Source organism: Hibiscus syriacus, unplaced genomic scaffold (assembly GCF_006381635.1).
Source record: "Hibiscus syriacus cultivar Baekdansim isolate YM2019G1 unplaced genomic scaffold, ASM638163v2 tig00110450_pilon, whole genome shotgun sequence".
In the NCBI taxonomy this organism is placed as follows: domain Eukaryota; kingdom Viridiplantae; phylum Streptophyta; class Magnoliopsida; order Malvales; family Malvaceae; genus Hibiscus; species Hibiscus syriacus.
Window position 1 is genome coordinate 7,299,581 of NW_024062743.1, and position 18,005 is coordinate 7,317,585.

Sequence of the window (18,005 nt, forward strand, 5' to 3'; positions counted from 1 at the left end):
AAACTTGAACGATTACCTGGTTTCATATTGCATGACATGTCGATAGCATCCCACACACTGCATGACACGTCGCGCGTTGGTAGCACCATCTGTATTTAACTCGCACCAATCGACCAAAGGTAACTACCAAACACCAACATCACGTTGTACCCGCAGTGACCTAGCCCTATGATAACCATACCGTGCGACTGTTTGCACTGTCTTAGAGCACATCCGTCGACTATGGTACACAACACTCTTTACATCCAAAATTTCTGGCTCAAAGATAAATTTATTTTGCCTAGTCCAGAGACCCCAAAGGATTGATCCAAAGAGAATTTATCAATCGTTCCCATTAATTGGGATGTATCTAGGATCGTGAATATTAATTCAAACTCAACAAACTAGAACCATACTAACGAATTCATCTAACAACTCAGTTTAATAACCTCAGCTCATGTTGAGTAGGCAACAACGAGCCCACAAAAAATTATGCGATATAGATTCCACAACCGTCCCACATTACTCACAATTAGAGTAATTGAAAATACGAACTCTCTTTGTTTGTCATAAGTCGATTCTTACACAACAACCAAAGAAACATTTTTACCCTAATTTTATTAACGATTATTAATATTATTTTAAAGGAAAAAATAGAGAAAGAAAGGTAAATTAATTACCTTAATTTACAGAGGGAATGTTTGTTTCATTAAAAATAAATTTTAAAATATTTTTCGTAAAACGAATTATATTTTTTTTAAAAATAACTTTTAAAAAACCGTTTTACAATGTTTAAATGATGTTGTGTAAACTATAATCTACTCACCAGTAAATTCTCTAAAATTTTTTTATTATAGATATTAAATATAATAAATAATATCATTTATTATACAATAAACATTGTTTAAGTTGTTCGTTATCTTCCAAAAACGTCGCTCCCTGCATTAGTACATCATGGATTTACGACTTCAAGATTGCATTGCAATGCTATTAAAGCCCCTGATTTCTACTATTCTTGTTTTCAAGACAAGAAATCTCGTTTGTAATATGATCACCCCTAACAAAAATTAAACCCAAACTGTTAAAATAAAATAACAAAACAAGCACGAATCAATGTATTTTAGCAAATTATATATGTATTTTAGCAACCACGAGATGTAGCTTGATGATAAAGACAGACCTTTAAGTGCACCCACCAAATTGAAGTTCATTGTTAGAGTCACCATTTAAAAAGAGGAAAAAGGACGAGAAGGAGAAAGAAGGGTTGAAAAAGGTGAGGGATACTTATAGAAAGATAAATTACTTTTGATGGAGTTTATGTGTCATCAGCTATAACTTTGTGACCAAAATTGTTATAATTTATCATATCAATATTTTGTAACTACCGTTAACGAAGAATAACTGATTTGTTATAAATCAATAATATTAATATTCAGATCATTACTCTAGAAACATAAGTAGGGAAAATTGAAATATATTCAAACATCAGTGACTATTTAAGTAGTTTACCCAATTATTTATACCCTTAAAAAATAAGTAGAGAAATGGTGGAAGGGTGTGTTTGCCCTCCCTTTTTCTCAATCTTGTCGCCTCCAGCCTCCGTCCCCTACCCTTTCCAAGAAAAAACCCTCGAAAAGAAGAAGAATCAAATGGAGGAGGTGTGCGAGGGAAAAGATTTCTCCTTTCCTTCCCAAGAGGAGCACATACTATCGTACTGGTCTCAAATAGATGCTTTTAAAGGTCAGCTTGCTCGCACTCAAAATTTGCCTGAATACATTTTTTACGACGGTCCACCCTTCGCCACTGGACTCCCTCATTACGGTCACATCCTTGCCGGGACCATTAAAGATATCGTCACTCGCTACCAGTCAATGACTGGTCACCATGTCACCCGTCGCTTCGGCTGGGACTGCCATGGTCTCCCTGTGGAGAATGAGATCGACAACAAGCTCGGAATTAAGCGACGCGATCAAATTCTCGAAATGGGCATCGGTAAATACAACGAGGAGTGCCGTAGTATCGTCACTCGGTACGTCGGGGAGTGGGAGAAGATCGTTACCAGGACGGGCCGTTGGATTGATTTCAAGAATGATTATAAGACTATGGACTTGAAGTTTATGGAGTCTGTGTGGTGGGTGTTTGACCAGCTTTACCAAAAGGGACTTATCTATAAAGGATTTAAGGTCTGTTTAGAATTACATTCCACTTTTTCTTGCTTTTGCTTCCATCAAAATTTCATTTTAACAAGTTTGTTGTCCTGCAGGTCATGCCTTATAGTACCGGGTGCAAGACCCCACTATCAAATTTTGAAGCCGGTGAGAACTACAAGGTATTTTACTTCGTTTTGATATCTCTCTAGTTATTTTTACTAAAGTTCCTGTAATAATTTGGTCTATTAGTTCTCAGATGACGATTAGGAAATGTACAAGTTCAATTCAAATCCTGTTTTTCCCCTTTTAATCTAACTATGTCTAACAACTCTTGAATGTGCAGTCTGTGCCTGATCCTGAAATAATGGTGGCTTTCCCCATAGTTGGTGAGCCAGATAATGCTGCTTTTGTGGCTTGGACGACAACCCCATGGACCCTTCCTAGTAATCTTGCACTTTGTGTCAACGCAAATTTTATCTATGTGAAGGTTTGTTACCTTCCACTTCTTTACTCATTTAGGTCAGCAGCACAAGATGGTCGATTTTTTTATCATGTCATATCTACATCATTTTTGGTTGAATCAATGCATACTCTTAGTTTTAGTTTATACATTATGCTGTACTGCTTGTTAGTTTGTTTCTTGATTCACACCTGAAAAATCTGCTGCTCCATCAATGCATCACTATGCTCATAATTGCTTAATTTATGTTTTATCCCTCAAGTTGTTAAATAGTTCTTCCATTCAAATAGATGGAGCTTTTACAAAGGAATGGGATCATAATATTGAAGTGCATGAATAGCTTTTCCTTTTCCTAGCACTTTATTGGTTAATACATGGGGCATAAATAGTTGCATCTTCTTTTATTTTTAAGGCATGCCTTCATGCATGATGTACATATGACTTTCTTCCCAAAGATATGTGGGTTTTAATTATATTTCAGGTTTGCAATAAGTACTCTGGAAAAATCTATGTGGTTGCTGAGTCAAGGTTGTCTGAGCTTCCAACTGAGAAACCGAAGTCGTCAAATTCTGCTAATGTACCTTCGGGTGATTCCAAGAAATCTAAGAGCAAAGGAACTTCTGGAGAAAAAACTAAAGATTCTGCAGCTGATTCCTTTGAGGTCTTAGAAAAATTTTCCGGGGCTTCATTAGTGGGGAAAAAGTGAGTATTCATTTCATGCTTATAGTTATCTGTTCTTGGTCATAGCTGACTATAAATTATAAAAGAACTTCATATGGGCTCATCCTTGCAGTTCTTCTGGGAATTATTAAGCGGTGATATCTAGCTTTAGGCAACTTGATTCATATGCCAAGGATCCCCATGTGGGTGGTCTCTAGTATGCTATATTATATAGCAATTGGTCATCATAAGTAGGAATGAAATGCAGCATATGCAGAGCATTAAATGGAATATATATAAGCTGCAGAGCTGATGATCAATATTTGGCTGCTAGTTCTAATGTTCTAGAGAACATTAAAATTCATGATTGTTTCTTGTGATATTTAAATTGGTTCGAACCAAGGAAAACTTATTTGTAGTAGGATACTGAGAGGGAGCATGTGTTGCAGGTATGAACCATTGTTCAACTACTTCTTGGAGTTTTCAGATGCTGCTTTTAGGGTAATAGCTGACAATTATGTGACAGATGACAGTGGTACTGGAATTGTACACTGTGCTCCTGCATTTGGTGAAGATGATTACCGGGTTTGCATTGGAAATCAAATAATCAATAAGGTTTGCTCTAAGTACTTTATCTGAGAGTATTTCCTCCAACTCTTTTGTTTGTTTAAACGTGATATTTTGATGTATAAGCTGATACATGTTGCATATTTTTCATTTGGCGATCATGCCTAGGTAATGTTCTTGTTTGATGGTTTTTGCAATATTAATGCTTTTTTGTTATGAACTTTATGCTCTGGTTGCCCATGGAACATGAGAGACTGGTGAATAACATTTGCTTCCAGAAGAAATTGAAGAATTCCATGGGAATCCTATAAGATCCATTCATTATTTTCTCTCTCATAGATGGTCCAAACTTTGTATGGATTCATATCCTATTGCATATTCAAAAATCTTTTCAGTTCATCCTATTGCATCAGATCTGGGATGTGATATGGTTCCGAAGGATGAACTGGCTGGTTCCAATAAGATCTCTTTCTTGAACAATTGTCTTTTTTCTTGTATGCTAAACATATTGTATCCCCTCTTTGACCACATTTTGATCTTGAAATTTAGAATTAGCTCATTTACTAATAAGTGTTTATGTCTCATGCCTAAGAAAGGTTCAGTTCTATAGATAAGTGGAGAGTGCTGCAGCTTACACATTCCATCTATCACAAATGTAATTTAAGTTTCAAGGGATTTGTGTCCTTTGGCAGGAATGCTGCTTAAACTTCCCTTGTCGATTTGATTATATTTTCTGAGCTCTTTCCCCTGTTGTTTTCCTTTATTGCAAATGCATCTTGTTATTTATTTATTTTTTGAAAATTTAGTGTATAAATAAAAGCATTAGCTTCATCTCTTTCATTCACTATATTTTTTGCTTTTTTATATGAATTGAATTAATCTCCATGCTTTAATTATGTTTTATCCATCAGATTAGTATCACCCTTATTTCTACTTCTTTTACCATTTATCTTTTTTTGGCATGTAGGGCGAGAATCTGATTGTAGCAGTTGATGATGATGGTTGCTTTACTGGGAAAATTGCTGATTTTAGTGGGCTCTATGTTAAGGATGCTGATAAGGATATCATTGAAGCACTGAAGGTCATATACTTAGATTGATGCAAAATTTTATGTTTTTGTTTGGATAACCATTAATTTGAAGTCGTAATTACTGAAAAAGGGAAAACCTTTTAGTTTCAATGGCAACCTAAGATAATTGTTATTACCCTTTTGGGGGCTCCTTTGTTTGTGGATAGTGTCTTATAAGACCTTATGATGAATCCATGGCTATGCAAATTTAGAGCTGGTAATGATGGTTGTATTACCATTATGAGCCACAGAAAAAAGAAAGAAAGAAAGAAAGAATCTTGTTGACATGTCCTAAGAGTGTTTCTTACTAGGTTTTATGCACTTTTCTCTCTCCATAACTTCACCGATTGCATCCTTTATTTCTCAGGCAAAAGGCAGGCTTGTTAAGCTTGGAACCTTCACACATTCCTACCCTTTTTGTTGGAGATCTGACACACCTCTTATTTATAGAGCTGTTCCAAGTTGGTATGTTTGGTTTACTCTTATTCAGAAAGAATAAAATCCTGGTTTATAGCTTTGCTAAATAAAAATTTAAGTTATATTCAGGCGGAACTTCATTTTACTTTCCTTTAATTGACTGTTTGCCCTTTTTCTTTATATATATATTGCAAAATCAACTTGTGTGTTAATTTCAGTTATTGGCTTATTTAATTATCAATCCTGTTGATGGTAGCTTTACATACATGGTTTTGGTTGACTTGATTCTTCTGGAATCATTACAGACACGCCATATGCTTGTAAATCCCTCGAGGAGAATTAGTTGACAAAGGGTGTTCCATGGAAAAAATGGTCATCTAATGAAGCTCCTGATAGTTGAATTTTATGTGTGCTGTAAACTTGGTCATTACAAGTTCTTTTAAGTTGAATTGCTGTTTCCAGAAATGGAAGTTTATCCTATGAATGGTTTTTGAGTTTTATGTCATTTTATGCATAAATAAGCAATTTTTAGTTGGTCCAAGCATTTTGTTTCTATATGGGATGGACAAGTAGGCTGCAGGCATTGATGATTTTTGGATGTTGCATTTTTTCCGTTCTTCCTGTGACCGTTTTTTTGTTGGACAGGGAAGGTGGTCTAAATTGAGACGTGTTGAACAAAGAAATAATTTAAGTTAATCTCTGACTAGGAAAAAGTTAGAGATTGAAAGAATTTACAATTTTGGTGGCATAAGTTCCACATACTTTATTTTGTGGGTGAAGGCATTTTAAGTTTGCTTTGCACCAGAAAACTCATGCTTTCAAACCTTATATAGTTGTCCATTAATTAACTTGTTTTTTTATAGTTTCTACATTGTGTATTTACCTACAAGGAACTTTTGATATCTGTATGTAGAAGTACTGTGGAAATTATGTTTTTGCTACTTTATTTTTGTTAACTTCTGTATCACGTGTTATAGGTTTGTGCGAGTGGAACAACTGAAAGAGCAATTATTAGACAACAATAAACAGACTTACTGGGTACCTGATTATGTGAAGGTTAGATGAACCTATTAAATGCCCGTTGGTATTCTTCTTTTTACTTCAAGCTCTTTCAATTGGTCTGCTGTATTCATTCTGTTCGCATGGTCTGGATTTAGCTCAATAAAAAGCCTAACAATGCCTCAGTGACAGATCAAGTATTTATCTTTTATTCATGTTTCTTTTAGAATCTGACCTTAGTGCTTTTTCTCATTTTACAGGACAAACGTTTTCACAATTGGCTGGAAAATGCAAGAGACTGGGCTATTAGTCGTAGTAGATTTTGGGGTACTCCAATCCCTGTGTGGATTAGTGAAGATGGTGAGGAAGTAATAGTCATGGATTCCGTTGAAAAACTTGAAAGGCTTTCTGGGGCTAAGGTTTGAATTTCATTTTTCTTCTCACTTTTCCCATGTCTAAGATGTTATTCTTTAGGAAGGTAGATGTTGCTGGCCTCTTTCTATTCATTTTTGTCTCTTTTCTTTCGACATTTGGTCCTCCTTTTCTCCTTGGCTGGGGATTGTCATGATAGATTTGAAACTTTCCTTCTTCCGTGCTTACCATTTCATTTATTTGACATGCAATGGTTAGTGGGTCAGTTTCAGTGCAGTCTTGACGAGTTAAGAACTTAACTCCTGGCACCACCTTATTATTTTAGCTGTGGGACCGGGGTCCAGTAAATTTCTATTTGTATTGAATTCTCTATCGTGTTCCCGTTTTTTCTATTTATGTTTCTCGGAAGTGTTATAGTGTATATTTATTTTGCTATTGCAAATATTTGTCTCAGCAGTTTGTTGGTTTGTGCATAATTTAATTTATTATTTCAGGTCTTTGATCTCCATCGTCACAATATTGATCATATCACTGTACCTTCTGCCCGTGGTCCAGAGTTTGGTGTGCTGCGACGTATAGATGATGTAAGGTTACTGAATTTAGGGTCTTTTCGTGCAAAGAACTATTATTATTAGTACCTATCGGATTCTATGTTGCTGAATGCTGATCTAGCGTCCAACCCCATCTTTAAATTTGATCAATTTTAATTTTGATTGGACTAAACAATGTTGGAGTTAGAGTAATTTTTAGATGTAGCTTCTGCTAAACACTTCCATTTGTTAGTTCCTATTGTTTTTTTTTGTCTTTATGCTGTAGCATCAGTCTTTTCCCCAGTTTAATTATGCTGAATTATTTTTGCAGGTATTTGATTGTTGGTTTGAGAGTGGGTCAATGCCTTATGCTTATCTCCACTATCCGTTTGAGAATATTGAGCTTTTTGAGAAAAATTTTCCTGGGCATTTTGTGGCCGAGGGACTAGATCAAACTCGTGGATGGTTTGTTCCCTACTGTTAGATATGTTCTTCTTTATTACTAGATTTTAGAGTCATGTGGATTGAGTTGATCTTATACACTTTGACCATTTTGCAAACCAAATGAGCAAGCCCTCGAGTTGCTGAATTTTCTTGATGATTGTTTTTGTTTGAATTTTTTTGACATGCATGATTAATGCCGAAAAATTTTCCATTGTCATATAGCCCTTTTAGTTTTTCTTTATTAGAAGTGCTGTATGGGTAGATGTAACAATTTCGGCGTTTAGATTGCCATCTCATCCATTTAGTTACCGAGCTTTGTTGTCTTCCTGTGACAGGCCTTTTTCTTTTTAGTAATTGTTTTCCTCTATGTTACTTGGACTCAGGTGCAAGTGTCCGGCATGGAAATTGCTAGAATTTTATAAGTTTTTCTATTTATTTGAAGGATCATTGGAGGTCATATCCCCATATCCAAGTGTCAGACACGAGTGTTGGGCATGGGTACTTTTTTTTTTTGATAGAAGATGAGGCCTCATAAAAACCCCCTTTATTTTACCCTCCATGTTATGAAAGTAACATGAAGGGCCTTGAAAGGAGGAAAAGAGCGCCTATAGTTATATTAAACAGTAGAAATAGTACATATCCAGCCCTTACAGCAACCAACAATTCCCAAAACACATAAGACTTAAAGACCACTATCAGCTGGACAACGTAGTCACTAATACCATAAGACTATTAACCAAAAACTGCAGAACAAAGTGAAACAAACATACTAACTCCCCAACTACTAAGAAAGCAAATCAACCTATACCATCCTTAGCTAATCTGTCCGCTTCCCAATTAGCAGCCCTCAAGATAAGCCTTAACGAAATGTCCAACCCTTCCATAGTAGAGACTATCTCCTTCACCAAAGGTTGGAATAAAGGGGTGATTAGTTCCGGATTTTTGATCCACTTCAGCGCGTTGGATGAATCCGATTCTAAAATTATCTTCTGGTTACATACCCCACCTGAATCAATAAGCAAGCCCAACCCCCTCTTAATCGCCAGAAGTTCAGCCATAATCGGGGGACCTCCCCCAACATTTTCAGCAAATCAATGACTCAACTTACCACTGCTGTCCCTAATCAGGCCTCCTATACCTCCTTTGCTCCACCCCTTCACCATTGCTCCATCAACATTAATCTTTATGAACCCAACTGGAGGAGGAACCCAGCACGAAGGCTTGGATCTTACTTTGTGGCTGACCATTGAATCTGCAAGTGTTAAATCACCCACCAGAGAATCAAAAGGAATATGCGAATCAAAACTAGCAGCAAACCAAGAAACTATTCTAAACCGAGCAATAAAGAACAACAACACCACATCTAACTTCCCTTTCTTAAAAATGACTTCATTCCTAATTTTCCAGACCGTCCACAAGACTGCCCTTGGAATGACTTTCCAAATAATAGAATTCGGAAGAAGCTCGTCCCACTGTGTGATGCACTCTAAAGGTTTACTAGGAATCACCCAATCAACATCCCACAAATTCAAAAATCTGACCCACAGTCCCCAAGCAACCTCACAATGCAGAAAGAGATGGGGAACAGATTCACCAAATCTGCCACACAACGGGCATAAGGGATCTTCAATTCCAGCCACTCCGCGCTTTAACAATTCTGCCTTAACCGCCACTCTCATATGAACTACTTGCCATAAAAAGGTTTCAACACGGGGAGGTGCTATCCCTACCCAAACATTTCTGTCCCAAAAATCCTGATTCCCCTCAAAACCATCCGAGTCAAAGAAACTCTTGATACATGAATTAGTAGAGTAACAGCCCTCTCCATTCCCGAACCAAATCCAACAGTCTTCCTCATCATGCGACAAAGAGGAGTTGTTCAACAAAGAAATCAGATGCAACCATTGGTCAACCTCCCAATCCACCAGATTTCTCCTGAATTGAATATCCCACACCCAGCCTGCAGCATTACTCTCCCTAAATTCCACTACTTTCCCCTCTTTATTCGTCGAAAGAGTATACAATCTGGGGAACAAATCTTTGAGGGGGACTTCACCCAACCAAGCATCATTCCAAAAAGCCACAGAATGGCCATTTCCAGTTTTCCACCTCAAATTTCTCCTAAAGCAGACACCAAATCCATCATTAGAAAAGAAGTTATTTATCACTCCTCTCCAAATCCAAGAGGCACGAGCAGTCAAAGAACTCTCAACCTTTTTGGAGTTCGGGTCCAAATTGTTAACACAACAGACTACTCTCTTCCACCAAGAATCCTTTTCAGAGGCAAACTTCCAAACCCATTTACCCAACAATGCTCTATTCAGAATAGCTAAGTTCGGGATCCCTAGACCCCCCAACCTTCTCGGCTTGCTGACCAAACCCCAATTCACCCAATGAATGTTTCTTTTATCATTCGACCCCCCCCATAAAAATGTTGCCATTATAGAGTTTAATTTTTGCAGCACCGCTAATGGAATTCGAAATAAAGATAGGAAATAAGTGGGAAGAGAGCACAAAACAGATTTGATCAACACCACCCTCCCTGCTAATGCTAGAGAATTTACCTTCCAGCCCGACAGCCTATTATAAAAATTCTGCACTATTGGCTCCCACATTGCAACAGAATTTCTCCTAGTCCCCAGAGGCAAGCCTAAATACTCTGCTGGAAATTTACCCACTGAGCAACCAATTTCCTTAGACCAGTCAACAATCACATCCTCCTCAATATTGATTCCGTAAATTTTGCTCTTGACTAGATTAATCTTCAACCCCACCAATATCTCGTAAATCAAAAGCACCCTTCTAACATTCTTCAGATCCCGAATTGAAGCCTTTGAAAAAATAATAAGATCATCCGCAAATTGTAAGTGCGATAGCTTGAATATACGATCATTGGCTCCCAACTCAAAACCCGAAAACAGTCCCAAGTCCACTGCTTTAGTTAACATCAAATGAAGCAATTCACCAGTTCTTGATTGTTGCCAAGTCCCAAGTCCCAACCGAATTGAAGCCTTTGAAAAAATAATAAGATCATCCGCATGGGTACTTGATGAAAAAAGAGTCCGAGCAACATATATTTTCCTTTTGTACTGGTTGTACTCATTTTCAGCAGTTCTGTTTAATTTTTATTTTTCGTTTCTTGCTAACTGCATTTAGGAAGGTACATTTATTTCATATTTTGATTATCCGATGAGTAGTCATTATTAGGTGTGATTTGATTAACTTTTTATGTGAAGTGATTTCCTCGTGTTTAACCCTAAAACGAACTTTGTGACTGAAGTTTGGTTCTGAATTTTTTTTCTTCCGTTAAATCTGTTAGGTTTTACACTCTCATGGTGTTGTCAAGTGCTTTATTTGGGAAACCTGCATTTAGAAATCTCATTTGCAATGGCCTTGTCCTAGCTGAAGACGGAAAGAAGATGAGTAAAAGATTGAAAAATTATCCTTCACCCTTGGAAGTCATTAATGACTATGGAGCTGTAAGTCATTTTCTGTATATATTTATTTATTTATTTTTAAAATTGTTCACCACATTCAGGCTAGTTTCTCAATTCTCTCTTTCAGTCTCTCTCTCTCACTATATATATATTAGGATTCCGTTACACAGTGTCAAACTAATGAGTTTTACTCTGGTTTACAATTGTTGGATTAATAGAAATCAATGCCTGAGATTATTTACGGCCTGAAAATATGTGGAGGTAGTTACAGGTAAAAAAAAAGAAAAATTTTAAATATAATCTCATATTGATTTCTATTAATCCAATGCTTGTAAATCAGTGTAAAACGAGTTTGTTTAATGCTGTGCAAGTGGATCCTACCCTTCTCTCTCTCTCTCACACACACACAAATATATATATATATATATATACTAGTTACATGAACTTTATTCCGTTCATCATGTCTTTATCTTACAGGATGCTTTACGGTTGTACCTTATAAACTCCCCGGTTGTTCGGGCTGAGACCTTACGTTTTAAAAAGGACGGAGTCTTTGGTGTTGTGAGTATTTTATGTTTATTGCTTTCTAGGCACCAGCTCTTGCATCTGAGGAGTTTTTTTTATCATCGTATTGTTTCCTTATATTAATTGGTGTTCTGTCGCATATTTCTGACATGCATTTTTCTAAATCCCTAATCTTTATATCTGCCCAGGTCAAAGATGTCTTCCTCCCGTGGTATAATGCGTATAGGTTTCTTGTTCAGAATGCTAAAAGACTTGAGTACGAGGGTTCTGCACTATTTGTTCCTATTGCTGTCACTGTTCTTCAGAAGTCGTCTAATGTGCTTGACCAATGGATAAACTCTGCAACTCAAAGTCTTGTTCACTTTGTTCGAGAGGAAATGGATGCGTATCGACTTTATACGGTTCTGTCTATTAACCAACATAACCTTTGGAAATTCTTTTCGTATATATCAATATGAGAAACCTTGAATTTAATACTAAAGTCGGTTTAGAATTTTTGGCAACATATTTCTGAGTTTTGATATAGATTTCACACTTTTGTCGCACTTTTAGCTTTCAGAGTTGGCTTCAGCTTAGCAACTTTGATGGTCTTTATCAGTTTTTTAAGATTTAAGAATTATGTGTGGCACTGATCTATGATTTTTTGAAACAGACTAAATTGGTTTCTGATATTGTTTGCTATAATGTAGTTTTTGAGAATACCACTACCATAGCATATTTGAGATACCTTCTTTCAATAGATGTTATGCATTAGTTTGTTGTACATCTATTATACCACTCTAAAACTGAAAAGAATTAATGCGTCTATACATTTTTAGGTGGTTCCATATCTTTTGAAGTTTCTTGACAACCTCACAAATATATATGTGAGATTCAACCGTAAGAGACTCAAAGGCCGTACTGGAGAGGAAGACTGCCGTATGGCACTCTCCACTCTTTATAATGTATGTACTATTGTTTCCTTTTCTTAGTGGCTGCTTATTGCTTCTAATCCGCTATTATGCATTCAGTAATGATCATATCACTATTTACATGCTTAGAAATTTGTACGATGGTTTTAGGTGCTTCTAACTTCATGTAAGGTTATGGCCCCCTTTACACCGTTCTTCACTGAGGTCCTTTATCAAAACATGCGAAAAGTCAGTGATGGAGCAGAGGAATGCATCCATTATTGTAGCTTTCCTCAGGAAGAAGGAAAGGTATTGTTAATTTTTGTTGTAATTATGCTAATATAGTCTGGTCTGTATAGTTCATTAATAGTTTATTCTTAATTATAAAGTTGTATCATACTACTATAAATTTTGCTGAACTAAATGGCATTGGTGTCTTAGAGGGGTGAGCGAATTGAAGAAAGTGTGACAAGGATGATGAAGATAATTGATCTTGCTCGCAACATTCGTGAGCGTCACAACAAGCCTCTCAAAACACCTTTGAGGTCTGCTTATAAGCTGTCTCTTGCTGATATTTCTCTTATATGTTTCTTCTCTTTCTGTCGTCTCATTTGTTCTTTGTAATTTAGGGAGATGGTAGTTGTTCATCCAGATGAAGACTTTCTTGATGACATAACTGGCAAATTAAGAGAGGTTCGTGAGCAGTGTGGAAACTTTAGTTCTTTTTCCTTAGTTTAAATAAATGCCTGTTCTTCTTGTTCTCTTTCTTATTCATTGGCAGCCATCACCCATAAACAAATACTTCGATTTTTCAAAGAGGCATTCAAGGTTTCTTTATTCTATATATATTATATACGCACACATTTAATTTGAATTCCTTTACTTATGATTAATATATTCCTAAGGCACTCTTTTCCTCCTTTCGCTGATTAAGGAACTTTCTTAAAAGATCCATTAATCAAGAAGGGGGTTTTTAATGAGGCCTGAAATTCTTATAAAAAAAAATTTGAATTCCTTTTTGGGGGCGGGGAATCAAATGGGAAAAACGTAAAGGGAATGCTAAGAAAAGGAAAGAAGTTTTCTTTTGTCGATTGCAAGTTTCGAAATTGTTTGGATTTATAAGTAGATGCCAGCTATATTAGATAATCCTTTAACTAGAAACGAAAAAGAGTTGAATAGGGGTGTAAACGAGCCGAGTCGAGCTCGAGTATTGCTGAGCTCGACTCGACTTGAAAACTTAAAAATGAAGCTCGACTCGACTCGAAAACTCACGAGTTTAAAATCTTTAAGCTCGAACTCGAAATCCTGAACTGAAGCTCGTGAGCAGCTCGAAATGAAAAAAAGAATCTTAAACTTAACTAGATTGAATCCTCAAACTCGAACCTGAACCTTAAATATATGAAAATCTTACTGTATTTTTTAAAAAAAAAATCAACACATAAATGTTAATATTATTAATAATTTATTTAAAAAAATAAAATATTAATATATTATATTTTCGAGTCGAGTATCAAGTCTTTTATCGAGTCTTGACCGAGTCGATCTCGTCTCATTTACAGCCCTCAGTTGAATGCATGCAAAATTTCCCTGTAGCTTAATGGCAGTTAGAATTAGAATTGATCTAATTTTATAGTTATTATTTTAAGGGTAAAGTACACAAATGGTCACTAAACTATGCTGAAATGATCTTTTTGGTTACGGAAGTTTCAAAATGGTTATTAATTTAGGGAACTGTCACAAAATGATCATTGCCCTTGATAAAGTAGTGATAAATTTCAATATGTATAGGATCATTTTGTAACAGTTTGATAAGTTTAATGAGCATTTTGAAACTTTCCAAACTTCACTGACCAAAAAGGTATTTTAAGCATAGTTTAGTGACCTTTTGTGTACTCTGCCCATATTTAAATACCGAGTTACCAATTATTTCTTTCTCCTTTCTTGGTGTGTTGATCTTGAAATTAAAATTTAGTGGTTTGTCAATATTTTCAATGTTTTTCTTGTATCTTATTTTTCTCATCTTTTGCCCCCATGTACTGTTCATATAGTATGTTCTGGAGGAGCTCAATATGAGGTCTCTTGTTACATGTAAAGACACTTTGAAGTATGCATCTGTACGTGCAGAGCCTGATTTTAGGTATGCAGCATGTTATTTTGTCGGCCCCCTTTATTCTCCACTGCCCCCTCCATTCAATTTAGCTGAGCAGGGAGGGTATCAAACTAGTTTGAAATTATTTGCTTACTCTATTATTTCTTGCAGCGTATTAGGTAAGCGACTGGGGAAATCTATGGGAGCTGTTGCCATGGAAGTCAAAGCCATGTCTCAGGAAGATATCTTAGCTTTTGAGAAAGCTGGAGAGGTGACTATTGCTTCACACTGTTTGAAGCTGACAGATATTAAGGTATGCTAACTTATGCTGGTATGTGCAGAGTTGTTCTGCATATTTTTTTTCATTAAATGTATTTATTGTATTTGTTTTAATTGTTTGCTGTCTCTTTTGTTTAATCTTTTATATTGATGAATCAATCGGAACAATGAAGAGATCAATTTAAGTGTAGTTTTTATTTATTATTTATTTATAACTTCTTGGCTCTTATCAGTGCTATACTTATTGAATAAGAGGTGTACGCGACCTCCCCTTGATTGCTTAAAGTTTTTACATTAATTTGATGTGGTTATCCAAGAATGGTGTTGGTGAAGATGTGCCGAGTAAATAAATGTTCTATGTGTTTCAAAAATGTTCAGCTTGTGAGGGAATTTAAACACCCCGATGGCGTGACAGATAAAGAGATGGATGCTGCTGGAGATGGTGAGGATTATTAATATCATTCTGATTGGTGATTTATTCATATTGAAATGGAAAAGTATTTATCTTTCCCATAAATTGATGGATGGAAATAATTTTTTCCTTGCATTTCTGTCATAGGTGATGTTTTGGTGGTTTTAGATTTACGACCAGATGAGTCATTGTTTGAAGCTGGTGTTGCCCGTGAGGTAAATAAACATCAATTCTAATATCAACATTAATTCTAATTAAACAAGATGTGGTACTTATCTTCTTTCTGTTCCTTTTAATTACCAATTGTGTTTGTTGAAATATGATGACCTATATTGGTTGATAATGCCAGATTGTGGTTAACTAGATTTGTTTCTTTATTATGGAGAAAGCGTTGAAAGTTTTTTTTTTTTTTTTTGATAATATTTCTGATGCTTTGGACATTTTAACTCAATTTGTTGTAGGTTGTTAATAGAATTCAAAAATCACGAAAGAAAGCTGGCCTTGAGCCGACAGATATGGTAGAGGTCTACTTTGAGTCATTGGATGAAGACAAGTCTGTCATCCAACAAGTATTGAACTCACAGGTAAGTTTTGATTAAAGAAATTTCACTGGGGATTCAGTTGTACTTGCTAATTAATGATTAGCTAAATCTCTTGCTGGATTTTTTTGTTTGAATGGAACTTTGTGCATCCGTGTACTTGTCCATGAGTGGGAGTTTCTGCGAGCTATTATCATATATTTGTAAAAGATTTTTGTTGTCTGGTGGACAGTGCTAGCCCTTCCAACTTAGCAGTAGAGTTGCATTTTTTGATTGTCGTTGCAATGCCCAACTTCTCACAAGTCTTAATTTACAGTGTGCTGTATATAATATCTTAAGGTTGCATTTTATTGCAGGAAAACTATATTACGGATGCAGTTGGATCTCCATTGCTTTCCTCTGACAGTATGCCGCTTCATGCAGTTAAGTTTCAATCATTTTGAGAATGAATTACCTTTACTATGAGCTCGGCAACTCGAATCGTAAATTTTTGTTGATTTTGGAGATTGACATGCAACGTCTCTGTTCCTAAGTTATGTTACATACTGCAGTTATTTGTTGTTTTCATAGCCATATTATGAAATTTGTTAATCTTGCCTTTATTTCTAAAGATCATACCTTATAAAATAAAATTAATCATACTTGTGTAGTGAAGCTGGAAATTGAGTGTGCTTTTGTTATTGATAGGATGCAGTCATTCTAGCATTGCCAGTATGTCTTTTTTTTTTTGGTAGCGGTTGGCTTTTGCAGTTCTATAGGCAGGATATGATTATATGTTGTTTCAACTGAGAAAACATCTGCATTAGTTAATAAACCTTACAATGTGCTTCGAGAACGACATTAATTTGTTGTCACCATTGCTTCTCCCTACCTTCCGAAACAAAAATTCCTTTTGTGGGTTTCTTATTGTATTTTTCTTACATAACCAAAATTGCAGGTGCTGATTTGTGAAGAGATTTTCCAAGGCATCTATAACATGTCATTTAAAATAAGATTGGTTAGACCAGCCCTTGTTTTCAAGGAAAGTGCTATTCTCGCATTATATGCAGGTTAGGCTCTGTTTTATCACACCTGTCTTCCATGCTACAACTCATACCAACTCGGAACACTGTTTTGACTATCATATTATTTTACTGTCTTTTCACCTATAGGCCAGATTTTGATTTAATGATTTCTTTTGACAATAGCATCACATTACTTGTCCAACCTGTTACCCCCTTCAACATAATATTTCAGTCCATGTTGCTTGGATTACTATTTAATCAATAGGAATACTTTTATTAAATTTTAGTTGTACAAGTAATATTAATATTAACAAAAATTATTTTTAAAATAGCTTTTGGTAGCAAAACTTTTTGCATCCCTTTTTGGCCTTTGGGTAGCTCTATAATCAGAGGTTCATCTTAGTAATGCTCATATCTCATTTCAAAGAACAAAAATAATGAGTATATTAAATTACTGAGATTGGATAACAATACAATAAAATACATTCATACTCCAAAATTCAAACCGAAGAATACCATATCGAATATGTTATATAAATATTGCATATACATTAATAGCATGCTTGAGGCTTAAAAGGTTTGATCAAGACTTAAAAAACTCTAGCTTTAGAATTTCTTTCCAAGCCTGCCTATTTCTGTCTTATTGAACTAATTGATGGTTGCAGGAAATTCTAAATTTGCGCTAGGTCTGCAGATTTACCTTGAGTCAAGGGACCATTATTGTTTGAAGTCGGAGTTTCAACTCGGACATGGCAAGGTTTGGTTTGCTTTTGAATTGTAATATAGATTCGAATCAATTCTAGTATGTTTTGGGAAGTCTGAATTGATTGTCTCTTCCTTATGTTGCAGATAAAGGTTGATTGCATCGAGAACCTTCCTGCAGTGGAAGTGGTGCTGGGGGAACATGTCTTCTTGACGGTGGGTGATTACTACTTGACCGCACGAAACAGCTGTTGATGATCCCATCATGTCATATTGATCTTGTGCCTCCGAGTCCGACAGTGATTCGCAGGTACAGCTTAAGATTCAGTTCCACAAAAACCTACCTGAGAGATTTAGACCATCAATTCATGGTATAAGTGATAGAAATGAAAATGTTTCAGATTTTCAATGTCTTATGGATTTTTTTTTTGGTGAAGTAGCTGTGTGAACAATTTCTGTAGAAAAAAATTGTTTTATAGCA

General features: G+C 35.8%; 1 protein-coding gene across 1 annotated transcript; it reads left to right on the forward strand.

Annotated features, from left to right (window-relative positions):
• Positions 1–1,594: 1,594 nt before the first annotated feature.
• On the forward strand, positions 1,595–17,895 carry LOC120126152 (isoleucine--tRNA ligase, cytoplasmic-like). Its single transcript, XM_039144424.1, has 27 exons — positions 1,595–2,162; positions 2,243–2,308; positions 2,473–2,616; positions 3,071–3,291; positions 3,699–3,864; positions 4,784–4,897; positions 5,253–5,350; positions 6,280–6,358; positions 6,562–6,720; positions 7,168–7,257; positions 7,535–7,668; positions 10,967–11,126; positions 11,562–11,645; positions 11,798–12,010; positions 12,428–12,553; positions 12,671–12,808; positions 12,941–13,044; positions 13,129–13,192; positions 14,548–14,636; positions 14,760–14,901; positions 15,246–15,309; positions 15,427–15,494; positions 15,741–15,863; positions 16,175–16,240; positions 16,756–16,867; positions 17,488–17,579; positions 17,672–17,895. Exons 1-27 carry the CDS (start codon positions 1,629–1,631, stop codon positions 17,777–17,779), a joined length of 3,558 nt encoding a protein of 1,185 aa, XP_039000355.1. The 5' UTR covers positions 1,595–1,628; the 3' UTR covers positions 17,780–17,895.
• Positions 17,896–18,005: the final 110 nt, after the last annotated feature.